Source organism: Prionailurus bengalensis, chromosome A3, assembly GCF_016509475.1.
Source record: "Prionailurus bengalensis isolate Pbe53 chromosome A3, Fcat_Pben_1.1_paternal_pri, whole genome shotgun sequence".
Lineage (NCBI taxonomy): Eukaryota > Metazoa > Chordata > Mammalia > Carnivora > Felidae > Prionailurus > Prionailurus bengalensis.
In genome coordinates this window covers 100,375,780-100,389,459 of record NC_057354.1, presented here as the reverse complement: position 1 = coordinate 100,389,459, position 13,680 = coordinate 100,375,780, and the positions used below count along the sequence as shown (strand labels likewise).

Sequence of the window (13,680 nt, the reverse complement as noted above, 5' to 3'; positions counted from 1 at the left end):
TTTGCCGCCAAGCAGGGAGCCGGCGCAGCTGGCCAAAGCCCTCCACGACAGTCCCAGCGCTTTGCGGCCAGCCGCGCGCGTGCTGATGTGTCGGGGAGGCGGGGCTCAGGGAAGTGATCCGTCGGACGCACCTTGCTCCCGCGCCGCGTCTGTGGCGGTGTTACCTCCTTGGAGCCATGGCGGTGTCTGCCCGGTCCGCGAGGGCCCCGTCGGACTCACGTAGGCTCAGAGTCCTCCCCTGCGGCACAGAGAGAGAGGGACGCTGGTGTCAGAGGGGCGGGGGCGGGGGCGGTAGCACTGCCCTGTGGGTCCCCGGGAAGGGGGCCTCTGTTCGGAAGGAGCTTGTAGAGAGAGATTGCAGTCCGAGGATTTGGGCTGATGATGACACTCAGGGCGCGAGAGGTTCTGGGGCATTGGAGGATCCAGAGGAGGGGTTGCACTGCAAGGGTGTTAGAGTACTTAGGAATCTGTGGGATGACCTGGTAGGCAGAAACCCTGGGGCTGTTGGGGCTGTGATTTCTGTGATTTGGGGAGAAGTCTATTTTAAAGCACTTCCATCCCCACACCTGCACACACGCTTTCTCTGTTGTTTGCAGATAAAGTACAGAAAGACAAGGCTGGACGGACTTCGGGGCCCAGTCAGAGCAGCGGAATGGCGAAACTCTTGGGTTTTGAGTGGACAGATGTTTCCAGCTGGGGGAGGCTGGTGACCCTGCTGAACCGACCAACGGATCCTGCCAGCCTGGCCGTCTTCCGTTTTCTCTTTGGTAAGTCCGGTTTCTGGGAGGGGCCAGTGTGGTGCTGGGTGAGAGAATAACAATCCTCCTTTGTGCATTTCTTGGTTACTTAGTGATTTGCCTCCCTTTTCCTTAGAGCTGAAGATACTGATATCCTGGAAGAGATCTTTGTGGAGTTTAGGATCAAATCCAGCTTTGTCTCCTCTGATTAGGGTTTGGAGGCCAGAAATCCTTTGATCTGAGGTCATAGGAAATATAGAGGCAGAGGAACAGAGACCCATTTTGCTTGTGGCATGAAGTTGCCCGGTAACTATACTGAGGACTAGACCTCAGAGAAATGGCTAGGTGACAGGGCAGACATTTTGGCTGTGAATCCTGAATCCAGAGTTTCCTAACTCATAGGCCACACAAGGATGCTTGGAACGGGTTACAGATGTGCTGAGATATCCATCCCCTTAGCCCAGTGGTTCTCAACTGGTGGCAGTTTTGCTGTCCAGGAGACATTTTTATTTGTCACAACTTGGGGGAAGAGGAAGTAGTTGGCCACGGACCGGTGTGTACTTAGGAGCCAGGGATGCTGTGACCTAATGGTGCACAGGAGAGCCCCTCCCAGCAAATAATTAACCAGACTAAAATGTGATTGTCCCGAGGTTGAGAAACCCTGCCTAAACTGTCCTCCTGACCTGAGTAGCTGCTTTTGTTTGCTCTAGTGTGTAAGCCAAGTACTATATTCTGGGCGTGCTAGGAAGTGAAAAAAGTTTGAGAAGCACCATCCTAGAACACTTTCTATGCCTCGTAGGACAGACTTTAAGTTATCAAAACCTAAACAGTATTTATAGCGTTTCGTACACTTTTCTCATTTAATCTTCTTTGTAACCCTGTAAAAGATGAGCCCCTTTCTCAAATAGGGAATGAAGAATTAGCTCAGTGAGGTGCAGTGGCCGTCTGAGATCACATAACCGGCATAATGCCTAGCACAGAGTAGGCGCTCAGTAATTATTGTTGAGGGAATGAGTGAGTGGCAGAGCCAGGGTTAGGTAAGCTGGGTGCATTCCTGGAGCTGGGTGCATTCCACTGTATTCCAGTGTATTCCACCTCTTCCTTTGCTGAAGCCTAACGGCCCCTCCTTGACTACCTTCTCAGGGCTGATGATGGTGTTGGACATTCCCCAGGAACGGGGGCTCAGCTCCCTAGACCGAAGATACCTGGATGGGCTGGAGGTGTGCCGCTTCCCCTTGCTGGATGCCCTGCAGCCACTACCACTTGACTGGATGTATCTTGTCTATACCATCATGTTTCTGGGTGAGGGAAAGTGTGGGGGAGATGGGAGTATTACCTGGCCTACCTAAAACAAATACAAAGCATGCTGGTGAATGACCAAAGTCTTGGGTTCATTATTTCACTTCTGCTGTGATTCATAATTTCATCTTGCTGACCTGTGTGTCATCTGAGCTGTGATCCCATAAGTCTTTTTAAAATATTAGAGTAACACTTAATTTTCATTTAGTTTTACCCGATGATAAAATGTCCTATGACTTTTCTTGATCCCACCCACAGCCTGCCCCAGGGGAGCTGGGCCTGTGGTGACCCTTTGACCTCTTAATCCTCTCCCCCACAAATCCCAGGGGCACTGGGCATGATGCTGGGCCTGTGCTACCGGATAAGCTGTGTGTTATTCCTGCTGCCATACTGGTATGTGTTTCTCCTGGACAAGACGTCATGGAACAACCACTCCTATCTGTATGGTTTGTTGGCCTTTCAGCTGACATTCATGGATGCGAACCACTACTGGTATGAGTCTAGGGGAAAGGGGGAAGGGTTGGCTGGGTCAGGATGGTTACTGGTGATAGGGGCCCAGTGAGGTCCTAGAATTTGCCCCAGCAAGCATATTTTCAACCGTGCTTTGCAAAGTGTGGTTACAGGGTCACATTTTGATTCGGATGAATTCGGGAGGGGGAAGGATCAGTGAGTTGGGGCACTTGGGATGACAAAAAGGAAAATGGCTCCATTCCCAACCCTCCACTCTTTCCGTATCTCCCCAGGTGCCTTGATCTATCCACTTCCTGTAATCCTCTTAGAAGAAGAGAAGACTAAAGCCAGACATAGATGTTTTCAGATACCTCAAGGGTGGTCATGTGGAAGAGGGAGCAGACTTTCTCTGTGTGAGCCCAGGGGGGCAGAGTTAGAGCCAAGGGTAGCGGTTGCTGTGAGGCAGAGTCATATCAGAAGGAGAGGGCCCATCAGGGCCGCTCAGCAGTGCTGTCCTGGGAGGAGGTAACCCTCCCCCACCTCCGGCTTAGGCGACCATCTTTCATGGGAGGTGGTGAAGGGATTTGGAGACAGGGTGGCAGGGCGGATGATCTCTAGGGATCCTCCCCATTAAGTGAAAGCAAATATGCAAATATGAAATGTCAGTAAGATGGGTATAGGGGAAAAAAATCTCAAACGATGAGTGTGTTACTGATTTATCAGTCATTAATTAACTTTCATTTATTAATATAACATACAGATACCCCTTTGGTAAATCTTTAAATTCATTCAAAATAGCCAGCTCTGATCATATAAAATTAAGAGAGTTTTGACAGAATACTCCTGAAAAGATTCATTTTTATAATTTTTACACAATTTGAAAAAATACCTATCCTTTACTGAAGGCTTTGCACATGGCCAGACACTATACTAAATACTTTAAATTTTTCCTCATTACAATGCCATGAGGTCTATAGTGCTGTTCTATTTATAAATGAGGAAACTAAGGCATAGGGAAGGATTGGCCTAAGGTCACCCACCAGGCTAAGAGGCACAAGTGAGAATCCACTTGTAGTAAGTGGACCTGTAGTAAGGTCTCCTTAACTACAGACTGCAGTGCTCTTGACCACAAGTGTAAACTGCCCCTTCCCCAACTTCTCTGCTCATTCACTGTGTTCTTGAAAACCTGTTTTGCTGCTGCCTCCCTAGAATACATCTAGTCTTAGTGTCTTGGGTATCTCTCCCAAGGTAGCTGTTAGCAGGTACCCTCCAGCACTACATCCTGGCATCTAGGTCTATGAAATGTCAGTTTGTCTTGGATTTTGGATTTTTTGTTTTTAATGCAGTATATGTTTACATATACCTTTAGCTTTTCAACCGTTCTTCTCAAATTCATTCTTTTTCAAATTCAGTCATATTCTAGCACTATGGTCCCTTCCCTGATTTGTTCCATTAGGACAAACTAATTTACTAACTAATGGTAAACACTGAACTCTTTGTCATTATCACTCACTAGTAACATTTCTGTCATGACCTAGTCACTGTTAAATTTGCTCATGTAATTCTAAAAGACCTTTAGAATAGCCTGGAGAACCTAAAAGGATATGGGAAGACTTCCTGGGATAGAGAGGTTATTACATTTAAAAAGAAAGGTGGAAATGTGCTGGACTAAGAAGCTCTCCTTACTGCTTGCTTCTCTTCGTGTAGGTCTGTGGACGGCCTGCTGAATGCCCGTAAGCGGAATGCCCACGTGCCCCTTTGGAACTATGCTGTGCTGCGGGGCCAGGTACAGGATTTGAGGAAAGAGGGAGGTGATCTTTGATACCCACTGTCAGCGTAGCCATCCTGCTGCCAGACCCCACTGTTCTCTGCCTCCTTGGATTCCTTTTGCTGGAAAGCTAGGCCGCCTCTTCTGTTGTTCCCAGTCCCCTAGTCTCTGGGTTCTCTTACCTTGTCATGGAAAGAATAGAGCTTTATCCCTGCTAGATTGACATCCTTATGAGAGATATATGCTTCATGACTTTCTTTGGTACCTAATCCTGTGCCTGGCGTTGGTAGAATGTCAATAAATACTTGTTGGATGAGTGACTATCCCAGTTGAGTGAATCTAATCTTCCTTAGGCCCTGAACTCAGATCAGAACTTGTGTTATTGCCAGTAGTCTGTAGAAAACGGGGTTCTTTTTTTTGTTTGAATGTTCGTTTTGCATTTTGTGTTTGCAGATCTTCATTGTGTACTTCATTGCGGGTGTGAAAAAGCTGGACGCAGACTGGGTTGAAGGCTATTCCATGGAGTACCTGTCCCGGCACTGGCTCTTCAGTCCCTTCAAGTGAGTGGCAGTCAGGGCAGAGTTTTCGTTGAGGCACAGGTACACAGCAGGTGACTCACCTCCCCCAGGCTTATGGCTTATGGTAACAACTGCCCTCCCTGCTTTGCCTGAATTTGCCACGTGCTTTCCTCTGGCCACTCATCTTCCTATTCAGCAGAAGGCAGAGTCAGTGATACCGAAAGATCTAGGCCTACCTGTCCCTGGGCAAGAACAAAGGGAACAAACTAAAAGACGAAAGTCAGAATGAAGTGAGTTGGTGAATGAGTCCGTGCTCCCTGCAGCCGCCATAGGTGGTGCCTTGTGTTGCCGCCCCGGCCTCTCGCCGGGACTCCTCAGCCAGTGTACATAGATGGACAGTCAGCGGCCCTGCCCTGACAAATCATTGTTGCAAGCTCTTTAGAAAACGGAGGTTTGCCTCTCTTGAATTCTCCTTTCCTTCTGTTTTTCCTTGCCTCTTTTACTTTATTCTTTCTTTTTCCCTGTTCTTTCCCAGTTCCAAAAGTTTGACTTTATTATGTTAGGCATTCACTTTTTATTTTTTTATTTTTTAAGTATGTTTATTTATTTTGAGAAAGAGTGAGCGCTTGCACAGGAAGGGCAGAGAGAGAAAAATCCCAAACAGACTCTGCACGTTCAGTGTGGAACCTGACGCAGGGCTCGAACTCATGAACCGTGGGATCGTGACCTGAGATGAAATCAAGAGTCGGATGCTTTAATCCACTGAGCCACCCAGGTGCCCCTGTCAGGCATTCACCTTTTAAAACTCCTCCCTTCCTTCCTTCCTTCCCTCCTTCCTTCCTTCCCTCCTTCCTTCCTTCCCTCCTTCCTTCCTTCCTCCCTTCCTTCCTTCCTTCCTTCCTTCCTTCCTTCCTTCCTTCCTTCCTTCCTTCCTTCTTAAATGTTTATTTTCTGACAGAGAGAATGAGCTGGGGAGGAGGGGCAGAGAGAGGGAGACAGAATCAGAAGCAGGCTCTGCACTCAGCCCCATGTAGGGCTGGAACCCATGAACCACAAGATCATGACCTGAGCCCAAGTCAGACTCTTAACCAGCTGAGCCACCCAGGTACCCCAGTTTCTTCTCATTTATAAACTCCATGAAGAATCTACTCCCGGGGCTCCTGGGTGGTTCAGTCAGTTAAGATTCAGACTTTGGCTCAAGTCATGATCTCACGGTTCGTAGGTTCGAGCCCTGTATCAGGCTCTGTGCTGACGGCTTACCCTACTTTGGATTCTGTCTCCCTCTCTGCTCCTTCCCCGCTCATACTGTGTGTGTATGTGTGTGTGTGTGTGTGTGTGTGTGTGTGTGTGTGTGTGTGTGTCTCAAAAATAAACATTAGGGGCATCTGGGTGGCTCAGTCGGTTAAGCATCTGACTTCAGCTCAGGTCATGATCTCAGTCTGTGAGTTTGAGCCCTGCATCAAGCTCTGTGCTGACAGCTCAGAGCCTGGAGCCAGCCTTGGATTCTGTGTCTGCCTCTCTCTCTGCCCCTCCCCTACTCATGCTCTGTCTCTCTCCACCTCTCAGAAATGAATAAATGTTAAAAAAAAAATTTCTTTTTTAAAAATAATAAAAATAAACGTTAAAAAAAAAAACACCTACTCCCCAAAGTACACTCACTTCTCAATCAAATTTGCTCTGTGGAATCTGCCCTTACTTATTACATAGGGCATGTGGAAAAAAATTGAACCGCTAAAGTGCGTGGAAATGAAAAGGGGTTGGAAACTCCCATAGGGTGTCTTTGTGCAGAGTTCTACCCACCTGCTATGGTACATCCTTTGGCAAGGACAGGGTGGTGGAGTTTGCTGTGAATGCTCGGTTCTCCGATGGGCTGGTGCCTGACCTTTGTTCCTGGTCTCTACAGACTGGTATTGTCCGAGGAGATGACTAGTCTGCTAGTGGTGCACTGGTGTGGACTGCTGCTCGACCTCTCAGCCGGTTTCCTGCTCTTCTTTGATGCCTCGAGGTCCATTGGCCTCCTCTTCGTGTCCTACTTCCACTGCATGAATTCCCAGCTTTTCAGCATCGGTCAGTACCTGTGGTCTGGTAGGAGATGGGAAGCCACAGGTTTGCGGGGAGGGACTGGCCGGAGACATTGTCTGGGAGTGGGAGATGGTGACGGAAACTGGAGTTAAACTGAGCCAGATGTAGTCACTGGAAAATGGCAGTAAACAGGAAGAGAGGACTGGGGCCTCTGGGCTCAACTAGCGTGTTGTGTAGGAAGGAATCTCGGGGAAGTAAGAATCCTCTAGTTAAGAACTTCTTTCGTCACAAGTAGAATACCTGGGAGAGGCTTCCTGAAGTAGGGGAGTAGAGGGGATTACCCATGTTCCCTGCAACCAAACTCCTGAAACGCTTATTTTCTCCCTGCCTTCCTAGGTATGTTCCCCTACGTCATGCTCGCCAGCAGCCCTCTCTTCTGCTCCCCTGAGTGGCCCCGGAAGCTAGTATCTCACTTCCCTGAAAGGCTGCAAGAACTGCTGCCCCTCAAGGCTGCCCCTCAGCCCAGTGTGTCCTGCGTGTATAAGAAGAGCCGAGCCAAAGGTGGCCAGAAGCCAGGGCTGCGCCATCAGCTCGGTGCCACCTTCACCCTGCTCTACCTCCTGGAGCAGCTCTTCCTGCCCTATTCACATTTCCTCACCCAGGTATGTGTGGGCTGGGGGTTAGGTTGGGAAGTGGCAGAGGTCACAACGTTAGGGAAGTATGGGGCCGTGTCGGTTGAGAATGGGGTTAGGAGAACTGTTGGGCTGATTGCCTCTGTCCTGCTTTTTCAGGGCTATAACAACTGGACAAATGGGCTGTATGGCTATTCCTGGGACATGATGGTACACTCACGCTCCCACCAGCACGTGAAGATCACCTACCGTGACGGCCGCACTGGCGAGCTGGGCTACCTTAACCCTGGGGTGAGATGTCTGATGCTGACAACTTACTGTTCTTCAGAGCTCCCTTGAGCATTGGGGTCTGATTTGGTCCTAAATATAATTATAAAATAAAACAAATTTGGGTCCACTCTGCCCACTCTGTCCTCTCAGGAGCCAGGTTGACTCTTCTTTTGTGTGAGTTCAAATAGGGCAGTGTCATTCACTTCCTTTGAATTGAAATTAGATTTAGGAAAGGTAAGTATATCAAGCCCAGCAATAAACAATTCTTCCCCAGAGACGAGTTCAGGGTTTTTTTTCTCCTGGTCAAAATAGGCACCAGACAGGACTCTCTTAGTGCCATTGACAGTGCATGACCCATCTGGGAGGTTGATAATGATGAGGTGGGACTAATGTGGGGGTTTGGGGCAGGTATTCACACAGAGCCGACGATGGAAGGATCATGCAGACATGCTGAAGCAATATGCTACTTGCCTGAGCCAACTGCTTCCCAAGTACAATGTCACTGAGCCCCAGATCTACTTTGATATTTGGGTCTCCATCAATGACCGCTTCCAGCAGAGGTGGGCACAGGGAACAGAGAAGGGGAAAAATGAAGTCCCACTCCTTTTGCCAAGATGAACAGCCCATGCTCCCCAGTGTTGTCTTGCTTGAAAGGCTGTCTGTCCTCTGGTGCATGTCCCTGTTGACTTGGTTGTGGGCATAGCTGATTGTTTCCAGCAGGGGGCACCATCAACCAGCAGAAAAGGTAACTGACTTTTTTTTTTTTTTTTTTTTTTTTCTCCTAAGATGCTGTTAACACAATTCTCCTCAGGTGGCCACTAACCCCCATTCTTCCCAATGCTCCAGAATCTCTTTCTCCTTCTCTCTCTGCCCCAGACTGGCAATAATATGCTGACATAAGCCATTTCTTCTGTTTGGAAACCCTGTTCCCTCTATCTGGGAGCAGTGATGAAGGGAACAGAACCAGAAATTCTGGTGGGTAGGTGCTGTGGTCTCTTTAGAACATGGTTTTCTTTCCTAAGGATTTTTGACCCTCGTGTGGACATCGTGCAGGCCGCCTGGTCCCCATTCCAGCGTACATCTTGGCTGCAGCCACTGTTGATGGACCTGTCTCCCTGGAGGACCAAGTTACAGGAAATCAAGAGCAGCCTGGACAACCACACTGAGGTGGTTTTCATTGCAGATTTCCCTGGTATGGAGGAAAGCAAAGAACCTTTGCTGTTTTTCCCTGTGGTTTCCTTGGCCAGCGACATTGCCTGTGATGGAGAGGGGAGGGGCATTCCTGATGGGAGGAATGTTCTTGCGACCTGAAGGGTGGTAGTGGTAAAGGAATTATTTCATCTTCCATGGGGTAAGCTGGGGAACTTTGTTGCCCCTGGCAGGGCTGCACCTGGAGAATTTTGTGAGTGAAGACCTGGGCAACACTAGCATTCAGCTGCTGCAGGGGGAGGTGATTGTGGAGCTGGTGGCAGAACAAAAGAATCAGACTCTTCAGGAGGGAGAAAAAATGCAGGTATTTTGCTGGAATTAACAATGGCAGAAAAGTTTAGATGAGTGGAGTTGATTTACTATAGACTCCAAAGTGGGAGCTCAAAAATCAAGGGTCCCCAGGGCTGTGAACAGCCTCATCCAGGATTCTAGAAGTCAGTTCCTTCGGACTCCAAAATACAATGAAAAGAAAGACGTCTAGGTAGGGGGGAAGGGGGGGTGGGTTGGGGTGGGGAATGTAGGAAGCCCATAGGCTGCCTGGGAAAGGTTAGAGAGTGAAGTATGTCCATTTCTTTTCCCTTGTCAGTTGCCTGCTGGTGAGTACCATAAGGTGTATACGATGTCACCCAGTCCTTCCTGCTACATGTACATCTATGTCAACACTACGGAGCTTGCACTGGAGCAAGACCTGGCATATCTGCAAGAATTAAAGGAGAAGGTGGAGAATGGAACTGGTGAGTATATGAAGAGTTGGGCTAAGAAAGCACCTGGTTATAAGTCAGGGTTGTGAATGAGGATCTAGCCACTAAAGAATGAACTTGAAGTTTCTGGCTGATGAAAGGAGAGTTCTAAAAGAGAGAATGACCTCAGTGATTCCTCTTTTTGCCATCTTCTGGGCAGAAATGGGGCCTCTACCTCCAGAACTGCAACCTCTGCTGGAAGGGGAAGTAAAAGGGGGCCCTGAGCCAACACCTCTGGTTCAGACTTTTCTTAGACGCCAGCGACGCCTCCAAGAGCTTGAACGCCGGAGAAATACCCCTTTCCATGAGCGGCTCTTCCGCTTCTTGCTACGGAAGCTCTATATCTTTCGCCGCAGGTGAGTTATACTGACAGCAGTACTGGTCATTGCCGTCAGATGTTTGCAAGTTGGGTAACTTTTCTCTGGTGAAGGTAACGGGAGGGACAATCCCAAGAAAGGACAGTCTAGTGCTAAATACTTTTTCCTCTCCATTCTTTTCCCCCTGATGTAATGGAAGACTAAATGATCTGTGTCTGATGGCCTGCTGTCTTGTTCTGCCTCAGCTCACCGCCAGCCTCCCTGTGGGTTATTCCTACCTCACTCTAGAATCCTTTACTGGACCATATAAGGAGTGGTGTGCCCTTCCAGCTGGGATGGGTGGGTCACCGGGGGGAGATTTTCATTTATGCCTGAGTGAAAGAAGGTAGGTAGGACCAGGTGGCCATGAGGGGTTCAGCAGGAATCCCTATGTAGAAACAGGAGTTTGGACTGGCTGGCCTTTTTCTTCTTTTTCAGCTTCCTGATGACTTGTATCTCACTTCGAAATCTGGTATTAGGCCGCCCTTCCCTGGAGCAGCTGGCCCAAGAGGTGACTTATGCAAACTTGCGACCCTTTGAGCCAGTTGGAGAGTCAAGTCATTCAAACACAGATTCTTCGAATTCTGATCCCCCTGAGCCAAATTCTGACCCTGTGCACTCAGAGTTCTGAGCGGGGGCAGATGTTGGGTACAGATGTGGGAGCAGCCAGTCATAGGACCATCAACCTATGCATTGGAAATGTGAAGAAATTGATCTTTTATATATTTTTCTTCTTTATTCATAGTTCTTTTAAATTCAGAGAGGATATCTTAGAGGAGCCAAGAAAGTAAAGCAAGGATAAAATTTATCAATTCAAGGTTGAGGGGCTAGGACAGCCATTCTAGGATAAAGGGCTAAGAGTCAGGTTTAAAGTGACCAGCTCCTTGGGGAAAGAGATTTATGTGCCATGATAACAATAATGCCAAACTATTCTCAAGTACTTGTTATATGCCTTCATTATTTCATTTAACCCTTAGTGGCCATTAGTCCCCTATTTTACAGTTGGAGAAAGTAAGGCTCAGAGATCGTATAATTTCAAAGACAACCCTCATAAGAGATGCACCCTGCCTCTTGTAATTTGCAGACTCACGGACAAGAATCATGAAATAGTGTTAGCCTAAAACTTGTCTTGTTAATTACAGGTAAGATTAGGATGGTGATCGAGTTCTAAACTCACAGAGTAATTTTCTCTTCCCTACTGTTGTGGTTCCTTTATTGTTCCTGTTATAGCCAGTGAGTTTTTCAGTAGCAGCTATGAGAATAGGTAGGACCAAGTTAAATAAGGAAATTTAGATGATTGGTACTAGCTCTCTCAAAATAAGCTTTAGCATTCTCTCAAAATTAAATTTTAGCATCCTTCTACCCTTTCGTGAGCACAAAGTGATGTAAAGAGAATTAACCAAACTTGGTGAGGGATTAAGGCATGTTTGCCGTTATTTTGTAGGCTTCGATGTACAGGGGGACTCAGGAGGCACCCCAATTCCTTGAAAACTCAAAAGCCTGGCATTGGGCTAGAAAGTAAGAATGCATAGAGAAAAAGGAAGAAAAAAGGCCCCTGCTCTGGGTGCTCATGGTCTTGCAGTAAAGACGGTCATGGCAGTATATTGGCAGTCCCAGTAACTTTGATAAAGGATTACATCTGTGTTTTCAGACTTCGCTTCCCATGCCTCACCCCACCCCACCCTACCCTACTTTCTTGGACAGTGGTCTCAGGGGGTCTTTCCTAGGCAGCTGCCTTCTCACTGTACACACTTGGGATGATGATGTCCTCTCCAGTGGTTTCCAGTGATGCTGCTTAAATTTCCCTCCTGCGCCCTAGACCTATGTATCTAACTAGCTCCATCTGGATATCCCACAAAGCTTTCAAACTCTGACAACTTCTATTCATCCCCAACTCAGGCCTCCTTCTCATTAGTGAATGGCATTTTTTGACCAAGCCACCTGAGTCCTCAGCCTTGATTCTTCCTTTTTTCTCACATTTCTTAAATTTCAAGTTGCATCAGTTCTACCTCTTGAATCTATTCATTTCTACTACCTCTGCGTTCTAATCTAGTTGGAGACAGACCTGAGCAGATACAGTTGTGCAAGTTGGGCCTGAATAAGGGCATCCCACTGAAGTCAAGTGGGACCTCATTCTTACAAGGCATTTGTGTGGGTTAGCTAGCAATAACAGTGCCACGAGGTATCTTGGTCACTTGATAAGTGTGGGGGAAACACTGGTTTTCAATAGTTTTGCAGATCTGTGACACAATATACCTTGGCACCATGTCCTTTTAAGTTCAGCCATCTCTTCCCCTGCAGACCCCCCACGCCCTGCCCATTACATGACTGGTATTTGGGGAAGGGACTCCGTGGTAGTTGTAATATAGGCAAGGATGCTACTGTCCCAAACCTGTTAGTGCATCACCTCTTCTTCCCAATGAAAATGTTGGGATGGGATGGAGAGGACAGGTGGTCATCTTAATACTGTTTAAGAAAAGCTATTCAACAGTAAATCTGGATTCAGATTTCACTAGAAATCAGGTCTTGTGCAGCTGTTATGGAAATGGACTATCAATGTCCTTTTTGCTAGGCCTTAGTGGTTCTATTTCTCCTCTCAGCATTTGTCCCGGACCAAGTTGTTCCTTTAAACTGTATAAAGTCTAGTACAGATTTCCTTTTAACCTGCACGTTGAGCTTTCCTCCCATACCATATTCATGCTTTGATCTTCAACCATTTATAATCACCATCACTCCATTTTACCTTTGCTTCTACTCTTCTCCCTGGGCTGGTCACTATTTCTTCACCTTCACTTTTTTAATAATTTTTTCCCGTTAGGCAGAAGCAAATACTGAACCTAACCTTAATTTCTCTAGTACTATCCGACTGCCTATAGGCATCCAGTGCATCCCTATCCCCCTTATTTGGCCAGCAGTGCACTGGCATCTAAGAGGTTTTTGAAACTTTAAACGATACCAGGACTTAACCTTGCCCCCCTGCCAATATAGCTATATTTAAGCCTCTAGATAGGTGTAATCAAGCATTCTTTTGGGTTTCACATTTTCAGATCGACAGTAAAGATGAACATGATTGCATACATGCTGGTGTAAACCTGTGCCAAGTGGCTCTGGTCTCTACTTTTAGCTCCTGGTTAAAAAGGGATGGTTCAAGCTCTGTTGTGAACCCCTACAAACTGCCACAAATTTAGAATAAGGGTTTTAGAAACTTGTAACATCATCACTGTAATTGTGCTCAATTTTTCACTGTAGCTCACTTATTCTAGCTCATAAAATGATTAGAAGCTGGCCCCTCACCACTGCTCAAATTTTGCTGTGTCATGTACTGAACATGTAATTTGCAGCCTTTAACACCTGTTTATAATAAAGGGATTAACACTTCAGGCATAATAAACTTCTTCCCCCTACATTGGAAAGATGAAAAGAGGTTTAAATTTTCAAGACTAAACATTACTGTCCCTTTTACGTCCTTAATCTTGGACAGTTTTTAAATGTTACTGGCAGTTGAGTAGCTGCTACATAGTAAGGACATATAGATTTTGTCCACTGCGTCGACCAAAAAAAAGCAATGCTAGACAGGTAAGATCTTGGGAGGTTTTTCTTAGTGCTAGGAATAGGATATACAAACCTATTGAAACACCTGCAGTCCTGTATGAAGGGGTTTGAGGTGATTTCCCTGAAC

At 47.0% G+C, this 13,680-nt stretch overlaps 1 protein-coding gene across 2 annotated transcripts; it reads left to right on the top strand.

Annotated features, from left to right (window-relative positions):
- The first annotated feature begins 35 nt into the window (after positions 1–35).
- Positions 36–13,381, top strand: GGCX (gamma-glutamyl carboxylase). 2 transcript variants are annotated; one of them, XM_043603861.1, is made up of 15 exons: positions 36–219; positions 597–767; positions 1,881–2,039; positions 2,363–2,528; positions 4,194–4,272; positions 4,708–4,814; positions 6,676–6,839; positions 7,191–7,456; positions 7,586–7,717; positions 8,105–8,256; positions 8,719–8,888; positions 9,079–9,209; positions 9,492–9,639; positions 9,806–10,001; positions 10,440–13,381. In XM_043603861.1, exons 1-15 carry the CDS (start codon positions 177–179, stop codon positions 10,630–10,632), a joined length of 2,277 nt encoding a protein of 758 aa, XP_043459796.1. In that variant the 5' UTR covers positions 36–176; the 3' UTR covers positions 10,633–13,381. The 2 variants fall into 2 exon arrangements, with proteins under 2 accessions (XP_043459796.1, XP_043459797.1); XM_043603862.1 differs by lacking the exons at positions 36–219; positions 597–767; positions 1,881–2,039 and adding an exon at positions 2,780–3,011 and having other exon boundaries at positions 2,406–2,528.
- Positions 13,382–13,680: the final 299 nt, after the last annotated feature.

Excerpts from the sequence above, each read along its gene's own strand:
- GGCX (XM_043603861.1), top strand. The coding sequence starts at position 177 with ATGGCGGTGTCTGCCCGGTCCGCGAGGGCCCCGTCGGACTCAC. Across the intron at positions 768-1,880 it reads CGTCTTCCGTTTTCTCTTTG|GGCTGATGATGGTGTTGGAC; the intron begins GTAAGTCCGGTT and ends CTACCTTCTCAG. Across the intron at positions 2,529-4,193 it reads ATGGATGCGAACCACTACTG|GTCTGTGGACGGCCTGCTGA; the intron begins GTATGAGTCTAG and ends CTCTTCGTGTAG.